The following is a 19,672-nucleotide window of genomic DNA, read 5'->3' as shown; positions in this document are numbered from 1 at the left end:
CATTATAGTTACAATAACATGGTAATTCCCTATGTGAGCATGTTATAATACAAGGCATTTAGTAAAAATACCTTTTTCATAATAAGCAATGTACCATGAGAAATATGTATAAAATAGCTTGATGATAATAATAATAATAATAATAATAATAACAATAACAATAACAATAACAATAATAATAATACTGCTTTTCAGCTTTTTCCCAGATATCATCGGTGTCCACCATGAGTCATAATGTCACTTTGTTCCACATAGGAGATCAAAATAGATATCACAGAGTAAGAAAAAGCTTCCCATACAAATCCAACTGTAGAAACATTATACTAAGTTCTTGCTAGGTAAAGTTCCAAAAAAGCCAAAGTGGAAAATGAAATGCACTTTTTTTCTTTTTGACTGCCTTTGAAAATGATTATTATAAAATGACTCTGGGTATAGACTCCCTATTATGAGAAAGCAAAGGCAGAATGTTTGGTGGTCGCACACCTTCTGAAAGGACAGAACAAACATACTCAACCCTATTTTACCTACACATCCTAAATACAGCTTTACATTTCCCATGTGTTTACACACGTGACCGCCCCCCCCCCAGGCTATACCCGTGTGGTGGAGTGGGTGTTGGGCAGGCCCGCGGAGCTGTACCCCGCAGGGAAGGTGCTGTAGGGACTCATGTTGGAGAGGCCCATCAGGGAGTTGGGGATCATGGTGATGTTGTTGGGGGTCATCAGCGGGATGTCCTCGGGGGAGCGGCGCAGCGATAGCGAGTAGTCCAGGCTGGGAGAGATGTGCAGGGGATTGTGAAGGGCGTCGCACTGGTTCATCTGCTGGGACAGGCTCTCGTCGATGGTGGTGGTGTGGCTGACACTGTTGCCCTTGCTCTCCCGCTGGGGACTGGGTTGCCGGGACGCGTCCTGCCGGCTGCGCTTGTCCTTCCGGTAGTAGAGTGCGGCGAAGGCCAGCACATTGAGGAAGAGCAGCGAGGCGCCCACGGCAATGGTGACGCTGAGCTCTGTGGAGTAATCTCTGGGGTTGGGCATGATCAAAGGGCCCATCTCTCGTCCTCCTTCCCCGTCGCCGAGAGCGGTGGAGGAGGGGGACCGGCTGGTGCTGGAGGACTTGCCCTTACCATTGGACTGAGTGGAGTCCAGCGGCGTGACCTTGGTGGTGGTGGAGGAGTAGTGGAACATGTCGTGCAGGTTGTAGAGATGGGGGACCAGGTGCTTCCAGAAGGCCACCTTGGTGGCGCGGTAGTGGTCTCGGATACGAGGCTTCAGGCCGATGTGCAGGTACAGCTGGTCATAGGGGTCGTACTTGGACCAGGCCACCTCCTCGAAACGGTTGGCCTTGGTGTGGATGAACTTGGTGTCCTGGGGCACTGGCTTGTTAGGATCCCTACAGACACAAGCGAAAGAAAAGTTTAGTTGTACTAAATCAGTCTATGTACTCAAATGACTTCTTGACACATCATTGCCCATCAAGGGACTGATGTTGGAAATCAGCTTAGGCCAGCGGTTTTCAAAGTGTGGGAGAGTGTGCCTCCCCTCAGAGAACATATAGAGAATTATTATTACCATTACTACTATTATTGTTGTATACTCCACTCGGACATGAAAAAAAAACGAGTTTCAAAAATGTTGTATAAGATCTTATAAGATCCTATATTCTTTAAGATTTTAAAACATATTTATCCTTTTTTTAAATATCTTCTTTTAAACATTTTAAACATCTTTATCCACTCTGAAGGACTTTTAATCGTTTTTTTAACGCATCTTTATTATAACTAGCCGGATACCCCGTGCCGCGTCTATGTGCCGACAGGCTGCAGTGCCGACAAGCCGCAATGACAATAGCCCACAAGCTATTCAATCCCTATGGACTGTGTCTGCAGCCAGGCTGCGCACAGACAGACAGTTCCCCCATAAATGTCGTAAAATGTGTTGGAAATAACTCAACAACAACGCAACAGATACAAAAACATGAGCATATAATGTGTTTGATGTACACAAAGAACTGCTGCGATCGGATTTGTGAAAGACGCATTAAAAAAAATCACGATTTCCCTTTCCTTGGAACTGGTTTCTCCTCTGACAGCCTGAACTCACCTCACTTGCCGCCTCAACAGTCAGCCAGACTGCGGGAGCGACGCCCCCCGCTGATTCGCTTGGTGGAGGCTGCGCAGCTATTGTGCAGCATGGCCTAGTTGGCTGCGCATTTTATTTTCTCTGATTTTTCCCACTCACGTCATGTGTCCTCTGAAGTTGTCTCGCGCCCCCCAGGGGAGGCGCGCCCCACACTTTGAAAACCGCTGGCTTAGGCGATAGTACAGTACATCTGACATTGCTTCTGCAATTGTCAATGTTTCTCTGTTGTCCCTTACAAATAAACAAATGAATAAAAATAAAATGCAATTTTGTGAATCAATATTATTATTATTATTATTATTATTATTATTATTATTATTATTATTATTATTATTATTATTATTATTATTATTATTCTTGTTATTATTGTTGTTGTTGTTGTTGTTGTTGCTGTTAGCATAATCATTATTAATATGATGATGATGATGATGATGATGATGATTTGTTTATTTTTCTTTATTTGTTTATTAAAAGGATCCCCATTAGCTGCCGCCAAGACGACCGCTAGTCTTCCTGGGTCCAAGCACATTACACATTACATGACAAAATTTGTCATTTAATGATAGTACAATGCAAGCAATAGTAAAATGCAAGCAATAGTAAAATGACAATAGCAAAAATAACAAGCAATATTAAAATGCAATTCGATTTGCATAGCACGATTCAAAACAGTTAGAAACCATTTTACAAACATAAGAGCAGAAGATAAACAGGAGGTGAAGAGTGCAGTGTCACCGTCTCTCCTCCAGGGCTCAGCATTCCCTCATTCCTACAGACTGACCAGCACAGTGACCCGCGCTGCACTGCCGCCCACAGTGCTGCCTGGGGTCAACACTCACAAAGGGCTCATTGGGGGAATCTACTCATTCAATATTCAGGATGTCTGCAGCAGGGGTGCAGTTGAGGCCCTCCACCACTACGTGAGTCGCTTGGGCTGCTCTTTTCAACAAGAATACAAATTCTATCTGCGCTTCTATGACAAACCGTGAAAAAGCTGTCAGACATGAGCTGCATTCAGTTGCACTCTATTGCCCTTTCAACGCTATGCTTTTATTGATTTATTTTGTTCCCTTGGTGTTTTTGTGAGGAAAGGTTATAGAAGTAAACTTGACTTTTCCATGCAGTGCCCCTTCAAATTTTCTCTTCATGATGACATTTTTGTGAAAAAGCTGTACATTTTCCAGGTCCTTCACTACCAGGAAACCCAAGAGCAATGAAACGGTCAAACATGTGGGGGTTCTACATAATCAGTTGGTGTGTCTGTACTGTACAGGTAAATCTACGGCATAGAAGGCCCGGTATTTGTAAATGTGTGTGTTGAGTAGAGGGAGCTCAAAGGCAGAATTATATAATGTAACAGTAATACATCAAGTTTATTGTTCCATACTTTCTATTGTTGCTTTCTTTGTTTACATGTATACGAGGGATCAGCCGAGCAGCATTTTGGTAAACAAACCGCGTCACTGGGTGGCAACGGCATTGGAACCCTATGGAGCCCAAGTGGCGCGAGGCTTGGGTGTCTGACTCTAGCCGTTTAACTCTGTTTACATTTTAAAAGGGGCAAGGGGGAGCAGAGCTTACGTGCTAAGAAATGTCTTCGCATCAATGATAAACCAAAATCTTTGACTATTAATATTAAGAAATTCATGTTAATCTAATAGGAAATACCACTTTTCATCTGTCACGTCTTGTGAATTAAAAAAGGTGATGTGGCTGAAAGAAATGACTGCATGAGTTCAGACTACACTTAATGTGTAATGTGAGTGCTATGCTATCTAGGGGTGAATTGTTATAGTCTCGTAATCAGGGATTGGTCAACCAACAAGACCTGCACCTGTTCATTCCTTACGTGATGCCATAAGGAGCAGAACACCAACCCACACCCACCCGCCCCCCTGTCCTGTGGGACAGGGTTGTCCCTGTCCAAAATTCGACTCTTAAGGCCCAATTATACTCTACGTTAAAGACGGAGACGGAGACGGACAGAGCCTTCTGTCCGTACTCTGCGTTCATTTCGTGTGTTTTCTCTCCGTCATCTGAAAGCTTACGTGAAACGCAACAAAACCACAGACACACTCATACATTTGACTCTCTACTGCCCACTGGTGAATGTATTGCTTAACATGATACCAACGTGAAAGACGCATGGAAGTATGTGGGCAGTGACGATAATAACGTTTGAAACGGACGCATCTATTTACGTATGAAAATGGAGTATAAATGAGCCATTACTCACCCACTCTTGGCAAAGTTGGTCCAATATGTCATGACCACGGCGCTGAGCATGATGTCATTCCTGGAGAAGTTGCAGGGGAACAGGTCGGTGGGGCCCACCATGGGGATGCCAAACACATAAGGCACCTCGTCCCCGTGGGCCGAGTCGGACCACACGGGCTTCATCAGGCTCTGGCAGTGGTGGTAGAAGGCGTAGAAGTAGGTGGGTGAGCCATAGCGGGCGTGGAGGTCAGCTGTCACCACTGAGGGCTCCACCCACTGGTGGTCAGTGAAGAGAGCCACCAGGGTCTTCCTCCTCGTCTCCGGGTTGTCCTTGTCGGCCCAGTCCGTGTACATGAATTTAATGGTCTCCCTCAGCGTGTCCTTGCCCTCCGGGTAACCATACAGGCTGTCCACGAAGTCCGACACGGCAAAGTCGAAGTCGCTGCCAGACACGCCGTCTTCCAGGTCCATCACGTTCTCCACAAAGCGCAGCCCCTCGCCCTGGTTGACGCCCAGCATGATGTCGTAGTTGAGGAACTCGCCCTGCTCCATCAAGATCTCCGGGTCGTCGGGGATCACGTCGCCGTCGATGACCGGGCCAAAAGCCACGCGGTAGCGGGCGGCCTGGATGTCTTGCTCCACCAGCTCCTTGGCGCTCTTCTTCTGCAGGCAGGAGACCATGTCCACAGTGTCTAGCACGTTGCAGCCCACCCTCTCGGCCAGCATGCGGGTGTACTTGACCGGCTGGTAGTTGACGGCCCAGCTGGACAGAGCTGAGCCGCTTTGGATGATGGCTCTGTGGAACAGACCTGGGGACAAAGTGCAGCACAACAACATATACAGCTCAGAGGCCTCGACAGCAATGGTTAGTACACCTGCCGGTACATCAAAGATGGTGTTAGTCCATTGTTCTTTCAACTCACAGCCAATTTCCAAGGGCACATACCTTGCCCAAACTCTGAGCAAGCAAATACGTGTGCCCATTGATGTGCTTTACACTAATTGTTGTTTTGTATTAAATCAAAGGCTTGTTATCTTACAAGATTTAGGGAGGCAAAGGGCAGACAAGCTCATACTGTGTCTGTATGTGACGTGTAACACCACATTTCATATTGTATGTGACGTGTAACACCACATTTCATACTGTATGTGACGTATAACACCACATTTCATATTGTATGTGACGTATAACACCACATTTCATATTGTATGTGACGTGTAACACCACATTTCATATTGTATGTGATGTGTAACACCACATTTCATATTGTATGTGACGTGTAACACCATATTTCATACTGTATGTGACGTGTAACACCACATTTCATACTGTATGTGACGTGTAACACCACATTTCATACTGTATGTGACGTGTAACACCACATTTCATATTGTATGTGACGTATAACACCACATTTCATATTGTATGTGACGTGTAACACCACATTTCATATTGTATGTGACGTGTAACACCACATTTCATACTGTATGTGACATGTAACACCACATTTCATATTGTATGTGACGGGTAACACCACATTTCATACTGTATGTGACATGTAACACCACATTTCATATTGTATGTGACGTGTAACACCACATTTCATACTGTATGTGACGTGTAACACCACATTTCATACTGTATGTGACGTATAACACCACATTTCATATTGTATGTGACGTGTAACACCACATTTCATACTGTATGTGACGTGTAACACCACATTTCATATTGTATGTGACGTGTAACACCACATTTCATATTGTATGTGAGGTGTAACACCACATTTCATATTGTATGTGACGTGTAACACCACATTTCATACTGTATGTGACGTGTAACACCACATTTCATACTGTATGTGATGTGTAACACCACATTTCATACTGTATGTGACGTGTAATACCACATTTCATACTGTATGTGACGTGTAACACCACATTTCATACTGTATGTGACGTGTAACACCATATTTCATACTGTATGTGATGTGTAACACCACATTTCATATTGTATGTGACATGTAACACCACATTTCATACTGTATGTGATGTGTAACACCACATTTCATACTGTATGTGACGTATAACACCACATTTCATACTGTATGTGACATGTAACACCACATTTCATATTGTACTGTATGTGACGTGTAACACCACATTTCATACTGTATGTGACGTGTAACACCATATTTCATACTGTATGTGATGTGTAACACCACATTTCATATTGTATGTGACATGTAACACCACATTTCATATTGTATGTGATGTGTAACACCACATTTCATACTGTATGTGACGTATAACACCACATTTCATACTGTATGTGACGTGTAACACCACATTTCATATTGTATGTGACGTGTAACACCACATTTCATACTGTATGTGACGTGTAACACCACATTTCATACTGTATGTGACGTGTAACACCACATTTCATACTGTATGTGACATGTAACACCACATTTCATATTGTATGTGATGTGTAACACCACATTTCATACTGTATGTGACGTGTAACACCACATTTCATATTGTATGTGACGGGTAACACCACATTTCATATTGTATGTGACGTGTAACACCACATTTCATATTGTATGTGATGTGTAACACCACATTTCATACTGTATGTGACGTATAACACCACATTTCATACTGTATGTGACGTGTAACACCACATTTCATATTGTATGTGACGTGTAACACCACATTTCATACTGTATGTGACGTGTAACACCACATTTCATACTGTATGTGACGTGTAACACCACATTTCATACTGTATGTGACATGTAACACCACATTTCATATTGTATGTGACGTGTAACACCACATTTCATACTGTATGTGACGTGTAACACCACATTTCATATTGTATGTGACGTATAACACCACATTTCATATTGTATGTGACGTATAACACCACATTTCATACTGTATGTGACGTGTAACACCACATTTCATATTGTATGTGACGTGTAACACCACATTTCATATTGTATGTGACGTGTAACACCACATTTCATATTGTATGTGACGTGTAACACCACATTTCATACTGTATGTGACGTGTAACACCACATTTCATACTGTATGTGACGTGTAACACCACATTTCATACTGTATGTGACGTGTAACACCACATTTCATACTGTATGTGACGTATAACACCACATTTCATATTGTATGTGATGTGTAACACCACATTTCATACTGTATGTGACGTGTAACACCACATTTCATATTGTATGTGACGTGTAACACCACATTTCATATTGTATGTGACGTGTAACACCACATTTCATATTGTATGTGACGTGTAACACCACATTTCCTATTGTATGTGATGTGTAACACCACATTTCATACTGTATGTGACGTGTAACACCACATTTCATACTGTATGTGACGTGTAACACCACATTTCATACTGTATGTGACGTGTAACACCACATTTCATACTGTATGTGACGTGTAACACCACATTTCATGTTGTGAATGTCAGTCAGGGAGGAAAGAATGACAGGAGGCAGTTAGGCACCTTCCCTTTTGAGAAATATACAGTAATGATACCAAATATAGAAAGTGCTCCTGTTTTCAGTCAATACCTCATTTGTTTCCTGTGGTGTATCAATGAATCACTTCAGTAATAATGAATGCTGTCATAACTCAGGTATGTATAATGCTGCCCGCAGTCCAGCTCAAATTAATGATCAATTTGCAGCATTGTTTATAGGTACCTAATTTTCCCCACACTAGCTTCTAGAAACCTATGGTAGAATAATTTACTACTGTGTATGTAAAAAGAGAAGCAGGGTTGCTAACAGACGGACTGCTGATACCGACTGTGCGGTGGAGGGTCTGGGTAAGGAGCTGAATATGCAGTAACCCTGATCCTCCAATGCTGAGACACGACAACACACCACTGTATTGAATTGTTTATACGCAGTGGGCCACCTCTGTCTCTGGGGACTTTGTCTCTACCACCTAAAGATGACAAATGGCTCAAAAATACTCTGCCGAGGTTAAAGCACAGCAGTCAGTGGGAACAGAGAGCCGGGCCAGTGTCACTTTCCCCCTCCATTCCTGTCATTTATTTCAGATTTTGAGGGCACTAGCTAGTCTACTTCAAAGACAGCCGGAGGTCTTTGTGTGTTCTCTGCAGCTGAGCCAGGGCATCAAATACAAATCTCACTAAGGACAGTCGCCGCAGCGTCACTGGCGATGATAAAAAAAACACCATGTTCCTGCCCATCTTGTAGTCCTTTCCAGGTTACATTATCACTGGATTGCCCATATCAAATATGAATAAAAGCACTCACAAAATGGCATTATTATATTTGCTTATTTTAACCTTCCAATGGATCTCAGTCCATCTATTTGCTGTGGGTAAATTGTGACTTTTTACAATTTTTTTTAAATTTGTTATTGGATAATTGGATGATCAATCCAGCAGTATGATAAAATAAATTTGCAATGGAAATTGGATTAGAATATATCATTTTGAACGAAGGCTTTTGCAAGTTATTACAAAATAGAAATCACAAAACTGATTATAATGATTATACAAATTATACAGTCAAAAATGTGAAACATACCAAAATTGAATATTTGGCTGTCAAGCCTGGCAATACTACATCTCCATGTGAACCTCATCTTTTGTAGATTTTGCAATTATGCAAGACCAATGCACACACAAACTGGTTATAGACACATTTTGGACAAACGTTTGAACTGTTTTGCAGCCACTCAATAGGTACAATACAGGTAGGTTAAACAGGGCAAACAAATCTGATGGAAGATTTTACCAAATTAATCAACTGAAATAAACAACTGATGGAAACAGGTGAGCGTGATGAGATGATGAAAACTTTGTAATGCCAGCGTGCTTCTTAAGAGGTGCACGTTTTAAGAGGCAAAGCTTTTAGGCTGATTAGATTGAGTAGAGGGGAACAATGACAATCACTTACTTAACCAACACCCCCTTTACCCTGCGGCCATATCATAACACTTCATCTTTCTGACAGACCATTTAGAGCTGCACTTGAAACCAAAAATACAACTCAATCATCTGGATTTGGTTGAATATTAGGACTCTAAAATAATAATGTAAATATCTAGGAATTAGAAATAATAATGTATTGCCAAATCTTATGTACTTTTCTCATCAAATTGTGAATGCGTGTGTGTGTGTGTGTGTGTGTGTGTGTGTGTGTGCGTGTGTGCGTACGTGCGTGCGTGTGTGTGTGTGTGTGTGTGTGTGTGTGTGTGTGTTGTGTGTGTGTGTGTTGTGTGTGTGTGTGTGTGTGTGTGTGTGTGTGTGTTGTGTGGGGGCTGCTCAAAGGCAGACTGAAACACACACTGAGTGATGACACTAAAGGCAAGAGCGTAATACAATATAAACATGATAATATATCAATAATACCTCAGCTTAATAGGTTTCGCCCCATGCTTTCTATTGTTGCTGTTTCCATGCATATTAATTAATACTAATTAGTAACAACAACACAAGTCTGTGTTTACGAAGGTAAAACAGTGACTGAAACAGTGACTTTCACGGGTCAGCAGCCCATTCTTACCTTCCGAGTGGTGGGACAACGTGAGCAGACTGACGCAGGCGGCACCAATTCCAGATCCGAAAACCGTGATGCGTCCTGGGTCTCCTCCAAAGTAGCCAATGTTCTTACTGATCCAGCGGAGAGCTTGAATTTGGTCCAAGAGTCCATAGTTTCCTTTAGCTGCCTGGTCACCAGTACTGAGGAAGCCTGGCGTACACAGGGAGACAATAGAGTAATGAAGCACAGATCTAGTATACAGCTTAGATCTGAACTTGAGGTTTCAGTTTCATTCTCAAATCCATCAGTATAGTACTAGATGAGCTAATAACCTTCATCCCTCCTTCTTCAGGACAACTTTTTCCCAATTTTCCATCAGATTCAGAGGTCCACTTTGTTGGAACCGGTTACCATCTCACATTAGAAACTGTTTTTCAAAAACAACAACAAGCCATTCATTTCTTTTTAGTCATTTAAGTAATGAAACATCATAATCACCCCCTGCCTTATTATATTTTTTACACATTAAAAATTGTTTTTTGTTGTTATTTGTGTCATGGCTTTGTTTGTCTCACTTTGTTTATCTTTATGTTGAATGTTTTGCGTTAGGAGGGCAACCTGACAAGCCCTTACGTTTTTTTGTTCCTCCTGCACATGTATTTTATTGTCTTCTCTTCCCAATCAATATGTACTGTATATTTTCTGTTTCATTTTTAATCTACAGTATCATGTATTGCTTTTTTATGTGCATTAAACTAAACTAAACTGAAGTACTGTAATACAGGGGGCACGGTGGCTCAGTGGTAGAGCTGTCGCCTCGCAGTCAGAAGGTCCTGAGTTCGATTCTCGCCTGGGACACTGCGGGCGCTGTGGTTGTGTTCCCCCCATATCTTCAGTGCCTACTGCCCAGGTGGGGTATCTCGTCGTAAGGGCCTTTCTGTCTGTGTGGAGTTTGCATGTTCTTCCCGTGCTCCCCCAGGGGGGTTCCTCCGTATATAACCCCCCCCCCCCCCATTAAAAACATGCAGAAGATCAGATCGTCATCGTCATCCGACCAGTGACGACAACATCCGAAGTCGGTCCCCGGGCGCTGTACGAGAAAGCGACCACTGCTCCTGGCCTGCCCCCCGGAGGAAAGGACAAAGCCAGGATGGGTTAAATGCAGAGGACAAATTTCACCGGCCACCGTCAGCATGTGTGTGTTTGTGGCCCTCTGTGCATGTGTTGATGTGTAACCGTGTGACAATAAAGACGGGCTTGTCCGTCTCAAATCGTGTTTAACACAATGCGCTAGGGCTACTGAAATATCTAACACTGTCTTTGTGTTCACTCAGGTGCAGACTCCTTTGCTCTTTCCCACCACCCCATCTGACTAATAGACTGCTCTGGTTCAAATCCAGGCAGTGGGGTCCCTTAGGAGGTCATCAGGCTTCTCCGTGGCCACCAATGAAATTTGAATTCTCTCCGTTAGAATATCTTAAGCCTAAGAAGATGTTAACCATGATTTCAAGACTCTTACAGAACATTCAAAGAAGTTTTTACAATCTTTTACACATTCCTCATCCATTACACGCATTTCAGAAGAACCCCGGGGTCACCGGCTCTCTTACAATTGACCTTACGTCTCATTCCCTTGTCTATCCTCATCTAAAGCTCATACTGTTTTTGAGTGTTAAACACGTTGATAAGAAACACTCTCGACCTTGGCTGTGAATCCGGCATCCCTCCACATTTAAATCATTCTCTCAAGAATGGCAAAGACTGTTCATCTTTGTACAGATTAGATAAATCTATCTAAGGGTATTTTCTGTTTGCATCCCTTGTCCTCTGAGGACAAAACTTGTATGCAAACTCCAAATTTGGCCATTTTTCTTTTTATTTCATAAATGGATTTAGTGGGTACCCAAAAATAACCTGTGAAAGTTTCAGGTACTTTGGACCAGTGAAAGATGTTATATTACTGGTTATTAATGTTACTATTACACTATGTTAAAATGTGAATGTTTTTTCTTCCTTGTGAAAAATAGCTTTTTTGGAGATAGAAGGTTTCCGTCCGACAGCGATGCTATGCTGTGCTACTGCGATCCCATAGCAACATATATTTTCCCATAGTATTTTTAGGCCGGTGCTTGCACTGGCCTATATGACCATGTGTGTCCCAATCGCTGCATACACGACTCCTGGCACGACTCCTGGCACACTTTCATCAAGATGGGCTTTTACTTTGAAATTGGTTTTATTTGACGAATGTCCGGTTTCGGACTTCCTGTCTGTCCTGATCTGATCTTGTTCAGCTTGACAGAGTTGCTCACGGCCGCAGAGGGTCTGCGCCCATGGTCCGCGCAGAAAAATAGAAATCGAGGCTATCCTGGTTTTCCGGCCAATTGGCCTCGAAATATCGATTCTGTAAAAATATCTAAATTTGTTTACTGTGTACTGTATAAACAGTTTGGTATTGGAAGTTCCCAAAGTTCGGTACCATCACTAACTGGTCGTTGTTGTGCTTTTGAAATGAAGTTGCGGGATTCCTCGTCTAATTAACGTTACACGCGACGCAACAAATAAACAAACACACATTTCCCAGTGTCTCTGCCATCACACTGGACATCAACAGTAGCGGGAGACGTCTCCCCTTCCAGCAAATATACATGAATGTTATGCGTAAGGAACATGAACATCTTACCGAGAGGCAGAGAGCTAAGCTAAGTAGCTAACAGCTGAGCTAAGTAGGCTATAACTAGCGTGTTAGCTAATAGCCGATCTGAAAAGCATGTAAACAGCGGTGAGATTAGTGAGAGAGTCGGTGAAAGGAGGAGAGACCCGCGAGTGCTTGTGCAGAACTAGTGCATGTTGTGTACAGCGGGTAATGAGCCGCTGTTATGAAGATTAAAGCGATATTCACGGAGTTGAGAGCAGACAAACAAACTCGCATTTGCATCCTCTCTCCAGCCTCCTGCACATGACGCGTTCAGGAGCCGTCGGGAAAGCGTGACATCTGTAATGTGTCACAACAAAATAAATAACCTGGGTTACCCTATACTATGTTATCGTGTGTTACTGGACAGACACACTAATAACTTTTCAGTCTGAGCCATTTTACATACCCTATAGTGTGCTGTGCCAGTGCTGCAGTTCATATTTTTCTATTCTGTTTTCAATGAGACAGGCAAAGGACCTGTCTCAAACATTGACTGATATCACAGGTTGTTGTGAAGAGTGCAATGTACATGGCTATATAATTTGTAAAGAGTGTAAAGAAAAATATTGTATTAAGAGATACATAGAGATAGCCTACATCAGTGGTTTCCAAACTTTTTGTGCCCATGGCACACCAAATGGCACGACAAAATCTCAAGGCACACCTATATAGCCTAAGTCTATGGGTGCAAAATAGCCTCTATTACTCTTATCACTCTAAATGCTTTTTTATTTACTAATGTCAAATACAATTTGACAAAATACTCTAGGAATTAATTTGAAACTTTGCAAAATTACTACATCAAAGCAGCAACACACCCACTTTTTGTATAGTTTTAGGCTATATTTGCAATTGCAATAATGCAAAATCCCAAGGCACACCATTTGGGAACCACTGGCCTACATTATGGCGTTGTTCTATCACAGAGAGACATTCAGTTAATATGGCGTTATTCTTCTAACACAGAAACATTCAGTTAATATGGTGGTCTTCTAACACCAGAGAGACACATTTCAAAAGGTGTCCTTCAATCCCACAGTGACTGTTAAGGGTGTTACTAAACCTTTAGACTCAGCCCTCAGTCTTAATCCGTTTCACTCCTGTAAGACTGAGAATATTACTATTTAAATCTTTGCATAACGTTAGGTGGCGCTGTTGGAAGCCTTGCATCGGAGAACCAATCATGAGTGTTGTGGGCGGGCCTGCTTTCTGGGGGCAGTTCTCATGCAGAACCGGTGTCTCGCAAAACATCGTCGCATTTGCGGAGAAACATATTAATCACGTAGAAACAAACATAACCTGTTAATAGGACGTGTTTCATCCGGCCCCGGCGGCTAGAGGTCTTTCCCCCAGCGATAAACCCGACTCCCGAGGCTAACGTTACAGAGCCTGCTGATGACTCACAGTAGCAAGCGGACCACTTCCGGGTAGGAAAAATGATTGTAAAATAAACCACAGCTATAAATTTTGTTTGGAGCATATCAGCTTCATGCTCTGTGTTAGGACTATGATAAATGGCATTGCCGCTACCAAATAAAATTATAATAATAAATGTAGGCGTGTCTGCTGCCGGCGGTTCTCGCCGGGCTCGGACAGACAGTTTCTGACAGTGAAATTCCCAGACGTTTGGTGGCGCAGCTCACCAAACGTCTGGGAGCCGAGACTACTAAACCTTGAATTTGTGAATGTGATCAACCTTGTGGACATTCTGTTTCTTATCCATTAGGTATCGAGTATCGAAGCAGATATTTATGGGTTATCGTAGTGTTTAAAAAAATCCATAATATCCTGCATCCCTAAACACAAACAGGGAAAAAAGGTGGAAAATCAGACGATGGCTTATATGTGTTCTGTTGATTGTTAAAATGTATATGGGTATACATGGGTGACGATCCCATGCACCGGCCGTATGCCAGGTTTCGACCTGGCCTTGTTTTAGGTGATTTTCACTCAGGTTTCTGCTCCTTTGTAGAAGTGGTAGTTAGATGCTTACCTCACGTTGGGGGTTCACGATTCAATACGACCAGATATGAGTCTATAGCACATTGAGCACATTTCTGAGCCACAAATCTTTCTAGCAATGGCTTTCTAGAATGTCAACAATTTCAAAATGTCATTACACAGCGCAAATAATAGAATTTCAATGGAGAGCTTGTGAAATTGTGATGGGCAAGCCGTTACATTTGTGTTTACTACAGCAGAATGAAATGGAGCTAAAATTTGTTGCACTGCGATATATCTTCTGACAGCATTCATATTTGGTATTTTGAATTAGGTAATTAAGGCTAAGTAAATGGCTATTAGTGGCCAAAATGGGTGAACACAGGTTCAGCACCATGGAGAGCTCAATTCTTTAGCTAATGATGGAACACTGGGGAGAGAGAGGAGAGGCTCCATGCCAACTCTGTGAGGGAGGCTTAACTAAATGGCCAATTAGTGATTGTGTGCTCCAGCGAGTATCAGATTGAGTTGAATTTAAATATATTGTCACATCCCTAGTGGTAGTCGAAGAAATTGAATACCAATGTCACAGTTTATTCCCCCAGATTACCTGGTGGCTAAACTCCCCATTCCAAACATCAGTAAAAGATACCGCGATGTCATCACCTAATATGCCAATCCTGTAGTTGAGTGTGACGACAACAACGTTCCCGTAACTGGCCAGCACGCTGCCATCCATCATGTTGCCGGTTCCCTCCATATAGGACCCTCCGTGGATGTAGACCATCACAGGTCGTGCTTCAGAGTCCCTTATGTCTGCAACGTCAACACAAACACACACACACACACACACACACACACACACACACACACACACACACACACACACACACACACACACACACGCTGAACACAAACCACTGCAGAGGCAACAGCAATGAAGTGGAGCATTAGAAAAATTTGACATCAAAATGTACATCCCAACTGGTCATTATGAGGTATGGGCAAAGACTGAGTTTAGCAGCAAGCTCGGGTGAAAAGCTTGTGGTTTGGAAGCACCAATGATGTTAAAAAAATGCATGGCAAGTACACTCTCACATAGTTTCTATGAGCAGATGGTCCAATAGAAACTGTTTCTGTGCATGTTAGTGTTTAACCAAGAATGTTTCATAGGACATAGTAGAGCTTTATGTGCTCTTCACCATATATTGCTGTCATTAAATGTGGCAACAAGCGATGTTCTGGCTCATTGATACAAAGAAAAATAAATCAATAAGATTGGACTTGTGGAATTATCCCAGTTGAGAGAAAAAATCAGTCATTCTTAAGAGATATTTGAGACAATTTTGCAATTGAACATAATATGCATGCACAAGTATAAAAATGGTATGTATTTAGGGAGCATTTGTGTGTGTTGTGTTGCTGAGGGAGATTTTCAGTTGTGTTTTAATATCTGCACATGTGAGCACCAGGCCTCGTTACATGTACTGTAACTGCATTTAACAGTAGAGCCGATTCTGATTGGGACATTAAAATGTACTTTACTCCACAGATCTCTTAATATCTAAAATTAAGATGTAAAATGGCAAAGATGTTCATTTTTACTATGTACAAGGCTCAGGGGATCCGCATGCAAAGCTTTGAGGCCAATTTGTGATATTGACTAAGTACTATCTTCAAGAGACTGTGAGATGGCAAAATAGATAATGCAGCCCCCACAACAACGTCCATGGCAGCGGAAATGTAACACATACGGATGGCTCTATAGTGCTCAAATCAATGATTCACGGCCAAGACGCAATAAAACCAAACTTTTGTAATAATTCAGCTAACAAAACTTTATCTTTATTCCACTTCTTACAAATGACCTATTGAGGTTTCTGAAGAAAGTAAAACCAAAAGATTTCAGTCAATTCACCATAAAAAAAATCCATGCATCAAGTGTTTGAGCTCTAAAAAAAATACCTTCAGACTTATCACTGTCACCATGTGAGAAAGCCGCCCCCTTTTTCTTGTGTTGGATCCCTGGGATTCACATGAGGAAGAAAGAAGTGCAGAATTCAAAGTAGCACGGTTGACTGAGCCTGTGATTTAGAATGAGATGTCCAATCAATCTGACACAATCAGAGGAAAAAATCACAAGGAAATGTAAGAAATAAAAAGACAGCAGCTCATTTACACGTGTAGAGCTTTGCCCCTGTGTCTGCTTTCTGACAAAAATTAGATGACATGTAAGATCTTTAGAGATGCATGAGACTATGAGTGGCATCTATTACAAAGCAGAAACTGTTTGAAATTCTGTTTTGATTCTATTTTGATCAAGTAAACATGTACTTGATAAGGAATGGCACACATCACGCACACACATATTGTTGGTTTTCAAAATGACACACAGCTATTTATCTCGACTTTGTTTTTGATTCTCTGTATCATTATATTGAGCCAGCTGTCTTGGTTTTGACAGGGCTAATAAGTCTCTCTTCGCTCCTTTTCTCTCTCCTTGGTAAGCTTACATGCTTTTCCACAAACTATCATGTTGCTTCTTTAGGCATATTCCTTGAACCGCCTCAGGATAGTCATGGTTTGTGATGAATAATGGTGTGGTTGGATAATGAATAATCAATAACCTAAGCAGGGACCTGCACATTGACTTGTGTAGGGCATCAAGTCACAAAGATAAATAGCCTATGGAATAGCTGAGATTTCAAAAACACACTCTTTAGACATGGTGGGGAAAAAACAAGAAGAAGAAAGCAAAAAAGACAAGGGCACCAAACGTTCCAGGGCCATCAAGATGATGATAACGACGGTCCAAGGAAATTCAGGCGTAGAGAACCACTGGGCTAAATCACTTCAATTCCTTTTGAATTTGAAATGTAAATGTAGGCATGAATAACCCTGCTTGCGTGGGTGCTGTGTGAGGCTTTGAAAAGGTGGGCTGCACCATTCTGGGCTGCTACCTTTCAAGCAGGCTACACATGTAGCTGAACCTCTGTACCGTCAACTTTGTCTGCCGAATGTTTCACACCCCAACTCTCTGAATGTTAAAGTGACAAATGGTGTGTATTCTAAATCATAATTAATTGATGGCTTGAAGTAAACTGAATTAAGAAATGCATTTGTCAGTACCGTAGCTTTCAGAGGAGATGCTGCTTATCAATAAATTCACAGTAGACAAAATATTGATATACGTGATCATTTTGGATTGTTAAGAAACTAGTAGCACTGTTATCTTAAATGAATATTTCTTCATATTTGCCCTTGATGCTCAGCGGTGACAGTCAAATATGCTAGTCTCATCATTTTAATGTTACATTATTGCTTAGTGTATGAACCGATGCTCAAAAACACCGTACCTCACTGTTATTTCACTGGATGTCTATTAGTGGGAAACAGCAGCATACCCGCTATTCTGTTTGTTATGTTTATTAGTGCGAAACAGCAGCTAACTTAACTTAATTCTGTTTGTTTCGTCCTGCCTCTCCATGTGTATCGGTACAAGAGACTCATTTTCTGGACGTCTTCAGTCGCTGTGACACCCCAAATTATTTCATGTTAATTTTTTCTCCCATTTTTCTCCCAATTGTACTTCGCCAATTCCCCCTTCTGTCCAGGTCGTTGCTCCACCCCCTCTGCCGATCTTGGGAGAGTTGTAGACTAGCACATGCTTCCGCCAATACACATGCAGTCGCCAGCTGCTTCTTTTCACCTGAGAGCGAGGAGTTTCACCAGCAGGACATAGCACATGGGAGGAGCACGCTATTCCCCCCAGTTCCCCTCTTCCCCCAACAGGCGCCCTGACCGAAAAGAGGAAGCACTAGTGCAGCGACCAGGACACAAACCCTTCATCCAGCTTCCCACCTGCACACATGGCCAATTATGCCTGTATGGTGGATGCCCGACCAAGTCAGAGGCAACATGGGGACTACAACCTGTGACCCTCGTGTTGGTAGGCAGGGAATCTACTCCTGCACTACCCGGACGCCCACGGACATGTTATTTTATTTCGTCAAATAGATTGTAGATCCAACGGGTGAGAGGACGATGGCACTGCTTTGGATGGTAAATCAGCCTTTGGTGACAGCGATGACATGGACAGTGGTGAAATACGCATGCAGTATGATGATCACAAAATGACACCAGGGCCACAACAATGGTGCTCAATGGACATGGAGAGTGACCGTTGTCCATTTTACCACACAAACTCACCATCCTCTGTTGGAGCGTAGATGTTTAGATACAAACAGTCCTCGCTCTGATCCTGAATGTATGTGGCCACTGTGTCCAGGTTATAGGTGAACCATATGGGCATCATGATCTCTGGCACGGTGTTGTGGATGTTCTGGGGGCACACAGGCATGAAGTGGGTGGCATTCTTGATCCCTGACCAGGGGGACGGCTGCTCGGGGGGCATGAAGCGTTTCTCGCCCATGGGAGGGCCGCCGTAGGGCACCCCCAGATACTGATCCACCGGCCTGAGCACCTCGCTGGGCACGGGCACCCTTAGGCCTCTCAGCTTCCCAAATTGGGTGGTCACGGTCGGATAGAATTTCTGGCTTGTTGCCTTGGTGAATGACCAGCAGGAGCATAATATCCACCAAAGAAGGGCACAGTGCATGATGGTTACAGTCCCTTGCTGATGTAGGAGGTGTGCGGGCAACAGATGGTCTCTAAATGGAGCCAGCCACATGGTCTGGGCAAGAGAGTGCCCTTGCACAACACAAATGCACAGTGTATCCTCTCAGTCCCTCTGCCCCGTCCCTGTCAAACACACATCACTCACGGCGTTGTAGGCTCCGATGCTTATCAAATCCAAACGCACCTCAGCCAGGTATCCGCACTCCACACTTCCTGTTTTCATTGCAGTGCACAAAGATCTGAAAACAAGATCACCAGAACAATAAAAGTTCACATCTGAATGATGTGCCAGCAGTTACTTTCAACCACAGCAGTGTCTTCCTATTGTATCTGGTGATTGTGAATAAATATTTTAATATATGCTCGTCGTCTGTGTGCCACATCCTGGGTATCATTTCAAAACTAATAACATTTATGGGACAAATTATTGTTTTAACAGAACCGTATTCTATGTTCACATCACTGAATACAGA

At 42.6% G+C, this 19,672-nt stretch overlaps 1 protein-coding gene across 3 annotated transcripts; it reads right to left on the bottom strand.

Moving 5' to 3' along the window:
- Window positions 1-590: 590 nt before the first annotated feature.
- On the bottom strand, window positions 591-19,251 carry LOC310786954 (neuroligin-3-like; the record flags this gene model as incomplete). Of its 3 annotated transcripts, XM_083648285.1 has the most annotated exons (6): window positions 591-1,389; window positions 4,375-5,164; window positions 9,947-10,132; window positions 15,228-15,377; window positions 16,527-16,586; window positions 18,771-19,251. In XM_083648285.1, 6 exons carry the CDS (start codon window positions 19,249-19,251, stop codon window positions 591-593), a joined length of 2,466 nt encoding a protein of 821 aa, XP_083504411.1. The 3 variants fall into 3 exon arrangements, with proteins under 3 accessions (XP_083504411.1, XP_083504412.1, XP_083504413.1); XM_083648286.1 differs by lacking the exon at window positions 16,527-16,586 and having other exon boundaries at window positions 15,228-15,370; window positions 18,761-19,251; XM_083648287.1 differs by lacking the exon at window positions 16,527-16,586.
- Window positions 19,252-19,672: the final 421 nt, after the last annotated feature.

Source organism: Poromitra crassiceps (genome assembly GCF_964638095.1).
Source record: "Poromitra crassiceps genome assembly, chromosome: 1".
NCBI classification, from domain to species: domain Eukaryota; kingdom Metazoa; phylum Chordata; class Actinopteri; order Beryciformes; family Melamphaidae; genus Poromitra; species Poromitra crassiceps.
The sequence above is the reverse complement of the archived record's forward strand: the minus strand, read 5'-3'. Positions and strand labels throughout refer to the sequence as shown.